This window comes from Chiloscyllium punctatum, chromosome 15 (assembly GCF_047496795.1).
Source record: "Chiloscyllium punctatum isolate Juve2018m chromosome 15, sChiPun1.3, whole genome shotgun sequence".
In the NCBI taxonomy this organism is placed as follows: Eukaryota; Metazoa; Chordata; class Chondrichthyes; order Orectolobiformes; family Hemiscylliidae; genus Chiloscyllium; species Chiloscyllium punctatum.
In genome coordinates, this window is record NC_092753.1 from 72,593,480 (window position 1) to 72,611,884 (window position 18,405).

Genomic DNA, 18,405 nt, shown 5'->3' on the forward strand with positions numbered 1-18,405 from the left:
AGGAATAAGTAATAGATTTGACATGGCGTAGAGAAAATAAGTTATTCGAAGCAACAAAATTGGATTCTTTACATTCCTGTTTTGTAATAAAAAAAAGGAATCAGCACTGGGAATGTGAATTTTGGAGCAGGTACATCAAGATCTGAATGAGCCTGTGTAGAGTTTCAAGTTTAGTTTTGATTATCATCTGTTGTTTGCACATGATGTACCTTTTGCACTAATGTTGGGCAGATATGTAGGTGGAGTTAAAGCCACAAACAGATCAGCTGTAATCTTGGTGAATTGCAGAACAGGCTGGAGGGGCTGAAAGATCAACTGCTTCTGTTTCTAATGTTTCAATTTAAGCAAATGACTGTTGGCTACTAATATAAATAGAGCTTCTATGCATTGTGTTGAATTTTAGTTTTTGTGGGGCCAAAATAAATCTTTTTGCTTGTGAACAAAACCAGTTGCACAGCAGATGCACAATCTCAATGTTTCATGTTTACATTGGTTTTGTGTGTGTGTATTTTGGGTAGGACTCTGATTTCAAATATTTCTGAAAATTTGAACAGTGTTCTGACTGTCATGTGATCAGATACCTATAAATGTTGATGCATTCAGTTGATAAATGTTAGCTCCCCAGTGGTTGAGTATTTTGCTTGCGGTTTTGTGGTGGGAGCTCTTATACAAGAGGTTCAGTGAGCCTGCATGGTGCCCATAATCAGACAAATAGGAGAGACAGGCCGGTGGGAAGATGTATGGAGACTCAAAAGTGGGAAGTGACAATTGTAACTCACCAAAATGTTGTTCATTCTTGGGAAATGGGTGGTATTGGCCAAATTGGCATTTGTTACCCATCTCTAACTGAAGGTGAGCTGTTGCCTTATACTGGGTGCTTTACTAGGTCATTTAAGAAGGCCAGTGGGTTGGTTGCAATAGCGGCCCACGTGATGACAAGACCTGTTGTGTGGGGGTGGGGTAAGGTCATGGCAGAAGGTGCTCGGGCCCTAAAATTATTGAACCCTATTTTTGTTTTTGATTTCCAGCATCTGCAGTTCAAAGGTAACTCAATATAAGCAATAAATGCAAACCCAGCCAGCGACACCCATTTCTGACAAATGAACAACAAAAATTACATCTGCCTCTGAGCATATCCTCTCTTCATCTCTTTTGCAGCTTTTGTCACAGTTACCTTAATTATTCCAATTACTTTTTTTCCATTGTTATGCTCAGGGGGTCACCAGTGTGTTGATTTTGCATTGGTCATCAAAATTGTTTTGTCCTTGGGCTGTTACTTTTCTCAAGTGCAGGCAGTTGGTGTGCTATCACTGACATGAGGTAAACCTCCAAACTGATAATGCCCAGCTCAACTTTTCTGATCTCCTTCACTGACAGCAGTATTTACAAATTGTTTATGAGATATTTAGCCTTAGATGGACTATAGTTCCATTCAGTTAAATTATTTGTGAGACCAAAGCCATTGTCTTCAGTCACTCCCAAAGGTTCAGTGTGTCCTCCACTGAAACTTTCTCTCTTAAGTTGACTTCACATTAAAGATAGCTGATAATTTCACTTTCTAACTTGATATTTTTTCGGTAACAAAGAAAACATACTTTTTTTTGGATGTATTCTTTGACTGTGACAAGATTAGCATTTGTTGCTGATTCCAAATTGCCCTTGAGCTGAGTGGCTTGCTAGGCTACTTCAATGAGTAAGGAAGAAGGTGGCATGAGGATCTGGAATCACATGTAGGCCAGGCCAGGTAAGAATGGCAGTTTCCTTTTCTAATGGACATTAGTGAGCTGGATGTTTTAACATGTGATGTCTCTTGCCAACCATTATTGGAACTACTTTTGCATTTCAGCTTTTTAAAAAATTGAACTTAATTGCAGCATCTGCTGTGGTAGGATCTGTATGCCTCATCTTCTGGAGTATTAGTCCAGGGATATTACCTCTATTCCACAATCTGTAACATTGTTTGTCAGTATTCCTAGTTGAAGTTGTAATTTGCTGAATTCCCTATTCATTGCTTTTGTCGGCTTCAGAACTGACTGTGCCCCCCGACCTATCATCTTCATCCCCTCCCCCATTCACCTATTGTATTCTATGCTACTTTCTCCCCAGCCCCAGCCTCCTCTCATTTTTCTCTCCACCCTTCAGGCTCTCTGCCTGTATTCCTGATGAAGGGCTTTTGCCCGAAACGTCGATTTTACTGCTCCTCGGATGCTGCCTGAACTGCTGTGCTTTGCCTGCACCACTCTAATCTAGGCTCTGGTTTCCAGCATCTGCAGTCATTGTTTTTAACCACAGTGTTACCTTGGTCTACCTCTCATTCTGTGTGCAAATGTTACCAAGGAGTACCTTTAAAGAGGAAGAGATAGTGGACTGGGAAATTCCAGAGGTAACAGGATGTGGGTGAGAAGAGAAATGTTGGTGCAGATGCTCTTGTTACATTCAGTCAATGAGTGGGACGTGTGGAGGATAATTTCAGTGAGCTGGCCAATAGAGAAGAGTTGTTAGAGAAAGATTGTGGTGAACGTGGTCAACTGGTACAAAAATACATCATGATTGAAATCTCTGGGACTTAATTTGTCACTTTGAACTATTTGTGATATTCACTATTGAAGTGATCGAGAAGAACCTTGATTGGCAAGGTCCAACTATGGAGTTGCAGGAAAGGGGGATGGAGGTTTGAGTGCAACAATGTGCGAAAGAGATTTCAAGATGAAATAGGCCAATGATTTGGGGATTGAAGGATTTCTTTTGAGTAACAATTTTGAAAATGAAATTGACGACCCAAGAGGTCCATTGAAGTCTGGAAATACCTATCTTTGCTTGAGTAGATTGGTACTCTGAGACTAGAATCAAGGGAGCAAACAGTATGTCCAATGAACCAAATACACTTGGAGAAGGCATGTGGGAGGAGCAGTTTGAGCTTGGGACTGAGACAGGTTGGCTAGGTAGACCAAGAAACGATGTAACTGAATAGCTGGCCTGAATCATTCTTGTATGAATATAAGGCACAAATAGAACATTCAGCTCAACAAGTCCATACGGGTGTTTATGATAAAGTTAAATCATGTCCCATCTTTTCTCATCTAAATTTCCATCTGTTCCCTCCTCCTTCATTTGCTTGCCTAGTTTCCAGTTAAATATATCTTTTTGATTTGCTTCAGTTGCTGATGTGACAATTTCCACATTGCTACCACTGAGTAAAATTTCTTTCCTATAAATCCCTGTTGGATTTCTTAGTATCTGTCTCGGCCTTTATATTTACATTTTGAAAGGTTTTGCTAGGCTAATGCCTGGAGTGAGCAGGTTACCTTATGAGGAAAGGCTAGACCGACTAGACCTGCATCCTCAAGTTTAGAAGACTTGAAGGTGACTTAATTGAAATGTATAAGATCCTGAAGGGCCTTGAGTTGTCTGGATGAAATGTCGAAAGCACGTTTCCTCTTGTGGGAGAATCTAGAACTCTGGTCCATAGTTTAAAATAAGGGATTGCCCATTTCAGACCAAGATGAGCATTTTATTTTTGAGCATTGAGTCTTTTGAATTCCCTTCCTTTAAAAGGCCGTGGATATGTCATCTTTAAATATTTTCAAGGCACAGTTAGGTAGATTCTTGATTCCAAGAAGACAGAATATTATCAGAGGTGAAAGTTCATAAGATATAGGAGCAGAATTAGGCCATTTGGCACATCGGGTTTGCTCTGCCATTAGATATCGACTGATATGCACCTCATAACTCGTTATTTCTTAAACCAAACAAGACTTGGATTTTTTTTATTGTTAAAACATTTATTCATACATGCATGGGCAATGCACTTAATCAAAAATTGCATATTGCTCAAATCTTTTTTTGCCAAAACAAAGGTCTTATGCTATTTTTACAGATACCACACTTCATATAGAATATTCTTACAGGTAATAATTTCCAATCAAAAGTTAAACATTTATTCACCTCCTCTCCATCCAATCATATTCATATATTTCATATTTCAGGTACACTTGACTATATATCCTACAATCACATTCAGTTGATATAAATGACTATCTTATCAAATCATGGTCAAATGTATACACATGATTATATTATCGTGTCATATCATTTGCACGCTCACATCTTGAACTGTTAATATGTACTTTCTGATTACGGAAAACCAATATTGTATATTTTACCACCCATAGGTGTCTCCTATTGTCTATGTTGTCTATTTTTCCCTTTGTGGGGTATGCAGGAGTGTAGAATTAAGATCATGGCTCATTTAATTTTAATCTTATCGTATGGCAGAGTATTCTCAAAGTGCCGAGGAGCCTATTCTTGTTTCTTGTTCATAAATGCTCTTCCCCAGAAGGGGAAATATTCCTATATCAGCTGTCTACCAGAAACCTTTCATAATTTGGAAGACTTTTACTAGATTACCAATCACCCCTTTTCTTTCCTCTCCTCCTCTTTCCTCCTTGAAATGATGCACAACCAGTCGATTGTTTCCTAACTGTATTTGTTCTGCTTTTTTCTCTGTAACATGGAAGAGTCATATGACAAGGAAACAGACCCTTCAGTCAAACTAACCCATGCTGACTAGGTGTCCAAACTAAACTGGTCCCACTTGCCTGCTTTTGGCCCATGTCCCTCCAAACCTTTCCTATTCATGTACTTATCCAAATATCTTTTTAAACATAACTATACCTGCATACACCACTTCCTCTGGCAGTTCATTCCACACACGAACCACACTCTGTATATTTAAAAAAAAGTTGCCCTTCATGTCTTTTTTAAAACTTTCTCCTTTACCTTAAAAATATGCCCCCTAATTTTGAACTGCCCCACTCCCAGAGAAAAGACCCTTACTATTCACCTTAAGTATTCCCCTCATGATTTTATAAATCTGTATGTGGTCACCCCCTCAGCCTCCTATGCTCGAATGAAAAAGGACCCAGCCTATCTAGCCTTTTTTTTTCTTATAACTCAAATCCTCTGTTCCAAGCAATATCTTTTTGAACCCTCTCCAGTTTAATAATATCCTTCCTATAGCAGGGTGGCCAGAACTGCACACAGTACTGCAGAAGAGGCCTTATCAACACCTTCAGAAAATGCTAGGTTTCAATATTAAGAATTTAAGCTTAATGTAATCAAACATCATTTTGTGAAGGGGAAATAATGTATGAAATATTTGTCAGAATCGTTTGAGGATATAACTAGCAGAGTTGATAATGGTTCTGCACTGGTAGATGTAGTGTATTTGGAGGCATTTGATACGATGCCACATAAAAGATCATTGCAAAATATAATGTTCACAGTATAGGGGGTAATGTATTAGCTTGGATTGAGGTTTGGTTGACATAGACAGGGTTGGGATTAAAGGGTCTTTTGCAGGTTGGAAATCTGCAAAAATCGCTGCAAGGGTTAGTCCTATGACCTCAACTATTTACATTCCATATTAACGACTTGAAGGAAGAGTGTAATATATCCAAACTTATTAATGACACAAAAGTAGCTAGAATAGCATTTTGTGATGAGGATGTAAGTTATTTGCAAGGGGATATGGAAAAGCTGATTGAGTGGGCAAAAAAATGGCAGATAATTAAGAGCAAGTAATTAAAGCAAATGGAATTTTGGCCTTTGTTGCAAGGGAAGGGGTTAAAGATTAAATGTAGGATAACCTTGTTGCAGCTGTGCAGGTTGTTGGTGGGGTCACACCTTGTACCTACTGTGCATGGTCTTAGACCTCATTTAAAAGAGGATGGTACTGACATTGAGGGTTTTTCAAAAAGGATTCATTAGACTGATCCCTGGGATGAAGTGGTTAATTTAGCAAGAATGGCTCAGCATATTAGGCTTTGATTCAGTTGTGTTTAGAAGAATGAGGGGTGATTTTATTGAAGCATGCAAGATTTTGAGATACCTTGACAAGTAGCTTTTGAGAAAATATTTCCACTAGTGAGGGAATTTCGAACTAGGAGACAGTTACAGAATAATGGAATGTTCTTATTTGAAACTGAGGTGAAAAGGAGCTTCTTTTCTCAGGAGGCAGTGAATGCCTTGAGTTCTCTTCTACAGCATTGTGAAGGCTAGGTTACTCTAAGTATTTAAAGAGGAGGCAAGTACACTTTTGAAATATTATGGAGTTGAGGGCTATGAGGTACTGTGGCAGATCAGCCATGATCTTGTTGAATGGCTGGCAGGCTTTACTGGCCAAATGCCCTCTTCCTGCTTTTGATTCTTTATACTTGTGATATATCTAGGCAATATTCTACATTATTCAGTAGATGCTTGCAGAGTACTGAGTCAAGATTAGCGTGGTGCTGGAAAAGCATGGCAGGTCATGCAGCATCTGAGGAGCAGGAAAATTGACCTTTCAGGCAAAATCCTTTCATCAGGAATTGCCCGAAACATCAATTTTCCTGCTCCTCAGATGCTGCCTGACCTGCTGTGCTTTGCCAGCACCTCTCTAATCTTGACTCTCATCTCCAGCATCTGTAGTATCCACTTTCACTGTGCTTGTATAGTACTGTCCATGTGGTTATTGGTACAGAATCTCTCTCTTGGTCACCTTTCCATTGTAGGAAAAGAAGCACATTTTGTTTTTAGTCATGCCAGCCTCCTATGTGATTTGGTCAAAATACCAAACATGCTCGGAAAATATTTTTGACTCTAACTTATCACTGTTACAATGTCTAGTGCTTATCTAATCTATTTCTTCTCATTCATTTGAGCATCCTTTCTCCATTCATTTTGAAATCAAGACTCAATGCACTCCATTTCTTTTTCTCTGAATTCGAAACTGTTGAACAACGTTTCTCATCTCCAAATATTTCGGCTTTTAAAACCAAAGTTGAGCATAATTCTGTTATTTTTGTTTCCAGCATAAACTATATAATTTAGCTTTTACCTGTACATTGCAAATAAAAAACAGTTTTAACAATTTGTGGATGAGGTGTGGCATAATGTTTTTTTTTTCAAATGTCTACAGGTTTCTAAAACCTTCACAAGAGTATGCAAAATCATCAAAAAACGGACCGGAGGAAAATGATGAAACAGACAGTGAGAACTCTCTCTTAACATCAGAGATCAAATCCTTTGACTTTGCAGCTGGTCCAATGCCAAAGACTAGCTGCTCCAATGATAGAGGATTCTCGAATTATTCTGGACAATTTTCGCAGCTCCCATCACATTCTGCAGAGAATGTTAAGAGTTATGCTGCTGCTGCTGCTGCTGCTGCAACCCAGCCAAAGGAATATCCTTACTTTTCCCCTACAGGACATGTTGAAAATTGGCATGTTCCCTGTGTTTCCAACTGTGGAGATTGTTATACGTACAAATCTGACAACTGGTTGTCAAATACTGGCATGACCGAAGTATCGCTGAGTGGGAGTTTTAGACCATCCTTGCCAACCTCATTGCACAGCAGCCTTGGACTATCGCAACTTGAACCCGGGTTTCCTTTGCAGTCATATCAATTTCAACTACCCGGTCACCCTCTGCCTCAAAACCCTTGTCGACCTAGGGTTTCTGTGTATGTTCCTGAACCTGGCCATTTTCCTCCTACGCCTCTGGGCAGAGTCGACCTCCCTCCTTATGGGACACCAGGTTAATTGTGCTTTTTCCTTTTTCAGTGCGTTGACATTGAGGGATTAGAGTTGCATTCATTATGAAGTATGTTTTAGCATTAAATAAATGTAAGTTTGTTTTAGTAACTGCTGAACAAGCCGAACAGACATGATTTGGAGAATCTCGTGTCACGTTCCCATGCACAGCAAATAGGTGAAGTATTTGTATATTTAAAAAAGTTTCCTCAACATACAAAGTGTTTAACTCTGACATTTATTTAGCAGCTTTCCTACCTCCAGCATATGTGAATGTTTTCCACAACTAATCAGGTATTTCCAAAGTGTAGTTGTTATTCTTTGTAGTCAGCCACAGTGGATAATTTGTGCTTAAGCTAGATTACATGGCCATTTCTGTTGTCATTCAGACTGCAGGGAGAACTTCCCTATGACTACTGTACTCATTTTATTTTATGAACATTTCTGATGGCATGGCCTTGATTTAATTTAATGTCACATCACACAGACTGCATCTAGACATGACATTCCTTGATAGCATTAGCCTGTATTAGGTCCTTCAACTGAATCTTACCTTGGAATCTTGGGTTACTAGTTTAAGTGTGCCACCACTGATGCAAGCCATTCACCACAGGTCTTTGTTTACCTACATTTGTGTCCCTTTCCATTGAATTCATACTCGCAGTCCTTGCTTTCCCTCACCTTGCATTCATTTAAGAGGAAATTGTGTCTTGTTTACCTAGCTCTCGCTCCTACCTTTCTAAAGCTGATTGGTCTTCCTCACTGTTTGCTACTCTTCTGTTGTCAACATTTCACCATTATTATGTTCTTTGAATGAAGGGACAAATCACATGAGAATAGAAGTAAACCCATCACTGAAATGTAGGTAACAACATTTCTAAAACAACAATACTCATTTAATCCGTTTCTTGTTTGTCAATGAAAGCTCCATCTGTTCTTTTATAATTCCATTCTGCCAAACACCTCTGCTATCCAGCATGCCTTTTATGAGCTTATTTATCAACTATCTGCATAGTTGACTACATTACCTTTCTGTTAAATTGGTTTTGGCAGCCTACTCAGATGCAACTTGACTGAAAAAATCCATGAAAGCTCTTAACAAGTAACAGGCCTTTTAACCTAACAGGTCTACGCTAATCTTTATGTTCCACTCCACTTATTCCATCATCTGATCTTTCCATTCCTTTTTCCTCCTTGTGTTTATTTAGCTTACTCTTAAAAGCATCTGTGTTAATCATCTCGTGATACCTTGAACATTGACTAAATCGCTTGCTAACATCTGATTTGTCTTTTTCCTCTTAGCAGTTATTTATATATGTTCTAATTAATAAGTATTTGGGATGAATGGCTTTTGATATTTTAAAAACGTTATCTGTACGAGTGTGCAAAATGTTGCTATCAGTGGCTTGCTGATTTGTGCATTGAAGCCTTGGAGATGATATATAAAGTTTAAATAATTTCCTATTAATTAGCTGCTCTTGAGTTGTTGATCTGTATATCAGAATGATAATGATGCAAAGAAAATCTTCAGGGTTACAAAGTTCAAGCAGCACAAACTAGTAGATAAGAACCACAAGCTTAAGTACGTCAGCATGCTATGCCTTTAAGGATCAGATGCTTAGCCTGTTGCTCGCATAAAACTCAATTCAGTTTTGCACGCTACTTAATCTGACTAAATTGATACAGAAATAGGCCATTTGATCCCTCAAACCTATCCCACGATTCAATTAAAATTCAATGACTAATCTCTACCTCAATTCCCTCTATCCATTTTTGTTCCAAAATCTTAATCAGAAATGTATACCTCTCAAATTTTAAACTTTGAGTTTACTGAGCTTTACTCATGCTATCCTTAGAACAACTATTAGAGAAGGGAGTTCTGGATTTCCATAAACTGTGTGAGAAGTTGTCTTTGTACTGTCTAATGTTTTCTACTTCTCCCACTGGAAGAAATTATTTCCCTATCCACCCTAACAGTCATAACATCTGTTAACGTTGAATATCCAAGGGACTACAAGCCAAAACTTTGCAGTCCGTCCTCAATTTAATTTTTTCAGCTCCAGTTTTACTCTGGTGAATCTGTAGTGAATACTCTCGATTCTTCCTCTGCTGAAGTATTCTGAACTGAATGCAGTAGACCAAATGGGGTCCAGCAATGTTCTGCTATAGGTGGAACATAACTTTCATCCTTTGACCTTCATCCTGAGGGGGCTAGAACATAAATGAGCCAATTATGTTTCGCTTAGATTATTTACAGTGTGGAAACAGGCCTTTCAGCCCAACAAGTCCACACTGACCCTCCAAAGAGCAACCCACACTGACCCATTCCCCTACGTTTACTCCTTCACCTAACACTACGAGCAATTTAGCATGGCCAATTCACTTAACCTGCACATTTTTGGACAGTGGGAGGAAACCGGAGCACACCCATGCAGACACTGGAAGAATGTGCAAACTCCACAGACTGGAGCCTTAGGCGGGAACTGAACCCGGGTCTCTGTCACTGTGAGGCAGCAGTGCTAACCACTATGCCACCTGTACCTATAATATCGTACCTATACCATTTGTAACTTCTGGTTCCCATTAAAGGGTAAATAAGTACTATCTGCAGCCTCTTTTGTTCGTTCTTCCAAGTAAATGAAAAATATGTTGAAAACTTGAGGCCACAAAGCAGATTCTTGGTGTTCACATTCAGCTGGTAGAGGTACATATGCCATCTCTCCACTCTCCCTTACATGTCAACCAATCAAAGCCAAGATGAAAGGCTACTTGCATATCAGTGTGATATTTTCTCTAAAAATTTGATGTTGTTACATAACTTCGTGAAGTTTTTTTATAGTGAAATGTCCATGCATGCTATCTATCTGTCTTATCAATGTCCACCTGAAAAAAAAAAGTCAACTATCTTGGTAAGACTGAACTTGCATATTGGTTTTGAAAAATATCTCATTTGTTCAATCACTCCACAACTGATTTTAAATTGACAAACATAAAAGAAACCAAGTTTCTCTCCCTTTTTATAAATAAAAGGAGTGATATTAGTATTTTTCCAGACCAAAGTCATAATTTCTTAATGAAGAGTAGTTTGACAGATTTTGGCAATTTTCTTGTTAATGCTTAATACCAATAAGGTGAAAACGATTAGGCCATTAGGATTTCTTTATAAAATAGAACTGTACATTTTCTAAATGTGTGTAAACCCTATCCAGAAAAATTCTCTCCAGTAGCTTCCCAACCACTGATGAGAGACTTATCGGTCTATAGTTTCCTGGATTATCCCTATTTCCCTCCTTGAATGGAGGAAAAACATTAGCTACTCGCCAGTCCTCCAGGACATCTCCAGTGGCTAGTAATCTCCTCTCACACCTCTCAAAAACCTTAGGTTTATCTATGTTAAATCTCATTATTTTCTTCATTACTCTTTTTAGAATACACAAAATTCCTGGTTTAATTTTGCTTCTGTCACAGGTAAATTATTCACCTTGTTGTTCTGAGTTTAGAATCAATAGCCATAGTAGTACAACACAGAAAGACGCTGTTTATCCCATTTGGTCTATGCTAGTTCTTTAAAGAGAAATCTTGTTAGTCCCACTTATCTTCTGTTTCAGCATCTACCTGCAATTTTCTTTCCTTCTCATGTATATCTGGTTCCCCTTTTGGACAACTGTTGAATTTTTGCTCACCATCGTATTGAGTACTACCATTTGTTGCATAAAATAAATCTTTCATCAAGTTTTGAGATTTGTAGCTCAGGTTGAGGTTCTGTATGAAGGTTTGCTTGCTGAGCTGAAAGGTTAGTTTTCAGATGTTTCATCACCATACTAGGTAACATCTTCAGTGAGCCTCCAGATAAAGTTCTGGTGGTGTAGCCCCTTTCTATTTGTGCGTGGGTTTCCTTGGGTTGGTGATGCCATTTCCGTTTGTGACATCATTTCCTATGATGTCATTTCCTGTTCCTTTTTCTCAGGGGTTGGTAAATGGGATCCAAGTCAATGTTTTTGCTAATAGAGTTCCGGTTGGAATGCCATGCTTCTAGGAACTCTCGTGCATGTCTCTGTTTGGCTTGTCCTAGGATTGATGTGTTGATCCAGTTGAACTGGTGTCCTTCCTAATCCGTATGTAAAGATACTAGTGATAAGGATACATTTACAAAATACCTTGCAAGAGCTGTAACAAACACTACATTGGACAAACAGGCAGAAAACTAGCCACCAAGATACATGAACATCAACTAGCCATAAAAAGACATGACCCACTCTTGCTAACAAATTCAACATTCCTTTTCTCCTGTACAATAAATTTTTCTGATCTTCTGAAATGTGGCATTCTTGTGTTTCAGTCCAGGATGAAAAGCTTGGGCAACATATTGTGTTCAGCAATATTCAAGCTTTATACTACCAAGTGACCTGTAGATATTGACATTAGATAAGTGGTCCCATTTGTAATACTGCTAGTCCCCATCTTACTTGTCCTAATTACTGGCATACTTTCACTCATAACTATTATGGAATTACATTTAGAAAGGATCATGATTTAGTTTAAGCCATTTGACACACAATGTACTTTTGAAGACAATTGGAGATTAAGTTTTTTAGGACACATTTGAAGGAGTGGATTTTGTTTTTGTTCATAATTTACCAACGATTCACAATGCAGCGGATAAGACACTCCATATGAATTAGCTTAATTTCCTTCCATTTCTCTGTTCTGATTTCAAAGTTTGCAATCTGCTGTAGCAGTTCCATGTAGATGAAATTGAGCATAACAAAGCCCCTAATCAACACCAAGTTCAGTCGTAAAGGCAGTTATTCTTGAGTTGAGGTAAAACTATATGGATCAATTACAATGAAAAGCTACAATCTAACTCTGTCCATGAGTAGAATGTTAACTTAAACTTCACACTTTACATCCATTTAAATCGATGACTTTGGTCTTGGCCGAGATAAATTTGCATTTGCCCTGCTAAGTACAAGTCAATTTTTTTAAAATTGTCTCTTTTAAGCATTATTCAAATGATGATGCAGGTATCTATCTAACTGCCAGCTTGTAATTGTAGAAGATACTTATAATAGTTAAGTTACTTTCAATGATTTTTCAGTTACTTCATTCTCAATTATGTTCCAACATACACATCTATTTTTAACAGAAAATACTACTGGTAGTGTACAGGTGCACTAGTTCAGGGTAAAAAACATCATTTTTACGGGAATAATAAGGTTTAGTTTTACATTTATAGCACTTAGGATGCAAAATCTCTAAAGATTGAGATGGCAGTGGGAACAATGTCAGTTATTTGAACTGTGGATTTGCATTTAAGAAGTGAGAACAGAAACAAAAGTTACCTTTTAATGTTATGAACAGAATCATTCAGTAGATGGCTTATTATGATTGCTCTGAAAACCACTAATTCACATTGTGTAACCTCTAACATTTGAATTTAACTGCAGGTTTCAATCCTCCAAATGGTCCTGGAAATGTTTCATTTCAGAGGTAGATATTTTGAAGTATTTTCCTCACTTCTTAATTCTCTCTAATGGAAAAAAGCTGTTAATATCTTGAAATTTGATGTGTTGGCAACATTACTATTTAGGTCAGACTTTTTGTGACCTTTGGAAAGATTGATTAATCAGTGGTTGAAGTTTTATATTAGAGTACTATATACAGGAAGTAGATACAATCAATGAGAATCACAAGGTGTGTGGGTTTCATCTTTCTTTTCTTTTGTGGGGTGTGGGTGTCTCTGGTTAGGCCAGCGTTAATTGCTTCATCCCTAATTGCGCTGGAGAAGATGATCGAGTTTCTTTCACGCACTGCTATGGGGACACTCAGTGCCGCTAGGAAGGGAGTTTGGGGATTTTCATATCACATCCGTGAAGGAATGAAGACATACTTTCAAATCAGGATAATGTGTGTTGTGGAGCAAAACTTGGACGTGACCGTGTTCTTGTGCATCTACTTCCCTGATTCTTTTAGCCTGTCGGCATCGTAGATTTGGAAAGGTGACAGTTAAGTAAACTGCTTAGTCTTGGATAGCATTGAACCTTTAGAATATTGTTGGAGCTGAATCCATCCAAGCAAGTGGGCCCATCACAGTTTTGACTTGTGCCTTGTAGACAGGATTTCCTGGCCAGTAGTAATCACCCAGGATGTTGTTAATAGGGGATTCAATATGTTAATGCCAGTGGACACCAAGGGGCAATGGTTGAATTCTACGTTGTTGGAGATGGTCATTGCCTACTTGTCAACCAAAACCTGCATATTGTCCAGGTCTTGCTCCATATGGACATGGACTGCTTCAGTAGTTGGAGAACTGTGATTGGAGCTGAATGTTGTGTAATCTTCAGCAAACAACCATATTTCTTATGTTATCATGGAATGATGATCATTAATGAAGCAACTGAAGATAATTTGCCCTAGAATGCTGTCTTGAAGAACTCCTACAGTGACCCCCAGGACTGAGATGATTGATCTCCAACAGCCTTAGCCACCTTCCCACTTGTTAGGTATGACTCCAACCAATTGTCAGGATTTTGTGGTATTCAATGCCTTGAACTGTTTCTTAATATCGCATGGAGTGAATTACTTTGGCTGAAGATTACCATTTGTGATGTTTGGATCCTTGGAAGCCAAAATTGATTTTATTTTATTTATTGTCACCTGTAGTGAAAAGCTTTGTTCACGAGCAGTACAGGCAGACCATAGTAAGCAAGAATGTGCAGAACAAAAGGACACAGGCATACAGGTAACATTGCACAGGACGTACAAGAGAGGTCATCTTTAGCAAGATCAGCATTATTTGAGGCTAGAGAGTCCATTCAACAGTCCCAACAACAGCCGGGAAGAAGCTGTCCCTGAACTACATGTTCCTGTTTCTGTACCATCCGCCTGATGAAAGAGTTTGGAGGAAATATTACCAGGGTGCGAAGGGTCTTTGATGTTGGCAGCCTTTCCGCAACAGCAAGCAATGCAAATGGAGTCCATGGATGAAAGTCGGCTCCCATGGTGGTCTGGTCTGTGCACACTGCCCTCTGAGTTTCTTCCCACTATCCTGGGCAGAGCATTTGACATATCAGGCCATCATGCACCAAGGAGAAAGTGTGGTGCTGGAAAAGCACAGCCGGTCAGGTAGCATCCGAGGAGCAGGAGAGTCGATGTTTTGGGTATAAACTCATTCCTGATGAAGGGCTTATGCTCAAAACATTGACTGTCCTGCTTCTCGGATGCTGCCTGACCCGTTATGCACCCAGACAGTATACTATCAATTGTACATCTGTAAAGGTTGGTGAAGGTTGTTATGGACATGTCAAATTTCCTGAGCTGCCTGAGGAAGAAGAGGCATTGTTGTGCCACCTTGACCGTCACAATTTCATGGGAAGTCAAGGACAGATTGTCGGTTACCATCACTCTGAGGAACTTGAAGCTCTCCACCCTTTCAACCTCAAGTCCGTTGATGTAAATGGAGGTGTGTTCTTAATTTTAATAAGTTAAAGCTGCTTACTTAGTTCTGTTGCACTCCATTCCATCTGCGAAATAACTTGTGACTCGGATTTATCGAGCTTCAATAGTTGATGGTGACTCGAGATATAGCTGCTGGAGAGAGTCAGAAGTAGGTCATGAGAGAACCAGGGTTTGGGGGGGGGGGTGGAATCCTATTGAACTTCCCTCACCAATTGCAGATGCATCTGTTACATTGTGGTTGAATGCAGTTCTGCTGATTTGCTCACAGGTGAATAGATTATCTGTTTGGTTCCTCTGAAGATGGTTGCAAATGTTTCAATATTTTTGTTTTTGTATTGATTCCCATGTGTGGTCAACTCCTAACTGAGGATCATGGAATTTTGTGGAGCCATCTCTTCAGTTCACTTATTAAATTACCAGCCTTCATCTTTCATGACTAGATGTTGGCAATATAGTGGAGTTTGGATTTGATTTGTTTGTTGGTTGAGATTGCATCTCTCTGTCCATTGTGCTAGGAGAAAGTGAGGATTGCAGATGCTGCAAAGTCCACTGAAATGTATGGAGCTGGAAAAGGCACAGCAGGACAGGCAGCATCTGAGGAGCAGGAGAGTCGATGTTTCGGGCTTTAGCCTGATGAAGGCTTTTTCCAGCGCCACATTTTTCGACTGTCTTTTGCGTGCTTTGTTTGTGTTTGGCATGCAAATAGTCCTGGTGTGGTAGGTGCACCAGGGTTTTGTGTGCCTGATGCTTCTGGGACACCCTCCTGCACTTTTCATTGAACATGCGTTGATCCCCTGGCTTGATGGCAGAATGGAAGATAAGCTGGACCATGAAGTTACCATGACAGCACTGTGTGGCGCCCAGTCCATGTGGGGATAAAATGACATCTTCACATTGAGAATACCCTCCACTATGTTGTGCTACACCACCAACATGCTAAATTGTATAAATGTTGAACAGATCTGGTAACTCAAAACGGGCATCCATGATGTACAGTGTGCAATCAGCAGAATTGTATTTAACCACAAGATGTGGCACCTATATCTGCAATTGGTGAGAGAAGTTCAGTAGGTTTTCCCTCATGACCTACTGTCCAGCAGCTATATCTTGAGTCGTCATCAACTGCTTAATGCCATCATGCTGTAGAACAGAGATCACAACATTGGTTTATAGAAAACCCTGGGATACTTGTTTCAGTACACATGGTTTGGTGTGATGGAGTCCATTGCGTTGTTCTCTGCAATGGAAAAGCAGACAATGGGAGGAATGCAAAGATGTTGCAAGATGCATAAACTGATTAACTGAGTTGGGAAGAACATGGAAAATAGTGTACAATGTGTGGAAATGTAAACTTATTCATTTTGTAGGAAGAATGGAAGAACAATGCATTTTTCTTAAATGGGGAAACTGATTAAATGTAACAATGAAGATAGATTTCTAGTTTGCATACTATTTCAAATATTGCCCCTTTAAAACCAAAGTTCATGAGATTTTGATGTGCCTAATATCTTTATCTTAACCTCAAATTACACATTAAAGGAAATATTTGTGCCATATTTGCTTTCACAGTTATCAAATAGAAACAGACAGCATTCAGATTTTCTGCAGTCTAATGAGAGTACCAGAGATGCTGGAGATCTAAAATAAAAACAGAGCTGGAGAAACCAAGGGACCGAAAGTTAACTCTGTTTCTGTCTGTACAGGTGTTACCAGACCTGAGTTTCTCGGGCACTTTGTTTTTATTTCAGGCTTTCTGCAATTGTCTGATTTGTGTGCATGTTGATTATTATGTATGTGCAAAATGACTTTGTGCATAATTTTAGAATATGATTTATTAAAAACGAAACATAGAGCCAGATTTTCATTTGATTGTCAGCACTAGCTAGTCAGATCAATTTGCTTGATGTGGGAGGCTGCAAGTATGATTTTCATATTCAATATAGATTATTTAATCTGAGCATTCTAATTCATAATTCATGTATTTTCAGGGCAGTTGCTCCTACAGATCCAGTGAATACAAATGCACCGTTTAGCCTTGTACTTCCCCGTGAACAGAGTAAGTATTGATAATAAATCAAAATTGCCTTTAGCTGAAAAATAAAATTGGCCTTTACTTTGTTAACTTTATCATTGTAACTTGGAAATTACATTTATATTAGACTGTATTAGATATACAAAGCTAAGATAATGTTTGAATTGTCAAATATCTAATTTTTTTATGATGATTATATGAAGAAAAGTATTTTTGTGGTAAAGTAACTTGCTGTTATTTTCAACAGTCTTCTGGCATATTTGTTTTTTTATTCATAGTTCCATGTTAGTATTCTGGGTTTGATATTTCCAATTTCCAAAACACTAATGAGTTCATAATATACACACTTTAACTTTTACCAGGAAAAGTCTTTGTGACTTATGCTACAGATAATGACAGACATGTTGAAGAGGTGATCAAGTTTGTTGCTTTGTTGATCAGGAATGGATTTGAAACCCAGGTTGGTTGTGCTACTGTCTCCCTCCTCCACTCAGCTCTTGTCCTTGATCTCTGAAGTTTGAAGGTTGACAAGATTGTTCGTATAAGCTTGATTTCCAATTATTTCTACTACTTCATACTCTTGTGGAATTATGTAGCCAGTTTGGATTATATGTTTAGAAATTTTGTTCCACAATACATCTCTGGGTTAGAAGCATAATTACAGTTCTGTCTTAAACATTTATAATCTTTATATAGTCACCATTTAAATGTCTGGACAAAATATTTCTGGTTACTGTTGTTATGTAAGTTTACCAGAGTAGGTCTTTGCTGTCATATTGCAACTTCTCTTTTGGATATGATAAGGAACTTTGCTCCCTTGTGTTTGAGAACTCATACTGTGTTTTAACCTTCCATGTTAACATGTAACATGTAGTTAACATGTAGTCCGTCCAGTGTCAGTAGTCAGAGATTTGTAACTGTTCTTTCAAACTAACATGATTGGTACCACCCAGTAGCTTTTTTTACTTGTATAATTGGGTGTCAGACATTGAAATTTAAGATTGCATTTTAAAAAATAAATTTTGGAATCTGCTAAACTTACTGATTGGTAGCAATTTACTTGCATGCATTTTTTTGGATAGATAAAATGCTTTTGCAGAATAAGAACCCACTTTGAAAGTGCTGAAAAGTGGAATTTTAAACTTTGTTTCTACTTATCAATTTAACATTTCAGTTTAAAATCATAACTAATTTGAAAATGATATTCTTTAACAGAATTAACAATTTCTCAACATTTCAATTGTAAAATAATTTACCAGGCATAATATGTTTGGAGGTATTTACAGTAAAACTTCAAAATAAAGATAATATGGGGATCAGTTCTGATTTGATCTTCTCCCCTAC

General features: G+C 38.4%; 1 protein-coding gene across 1 annotated transcript in view; it reads left to right on the forward strand.

The window, feature by feature from the left end:
• The window catches only part of traf3ip2l (TRAF3 interacting protein 2-like), a 69,071-nt gene that overhangs the window by 33,499 nt on the left and 17,167 nt on the right, over positions 1-18,405 (forward strand). Inside the window, exons 2-5 of the mRNA XM_072585463.1 lie at positions 6,959-7,575; positions 13,019-13,061; positions 17,018-17,085; positions 17,424-17,521. Coding sequence (XP_072441564.1) covers positions 6,959-7,575; positions 13,019-13,061; positions 17,018-17,085; positions 17,424-17,521 — 826 coding nt within the window. The remainder of the gene's footprint in view (positions 1-6,958; positions 7,576-13,018; positions 13,062-17,017; positions 17,086-17,423; positions 17,522-18,405) is intronic.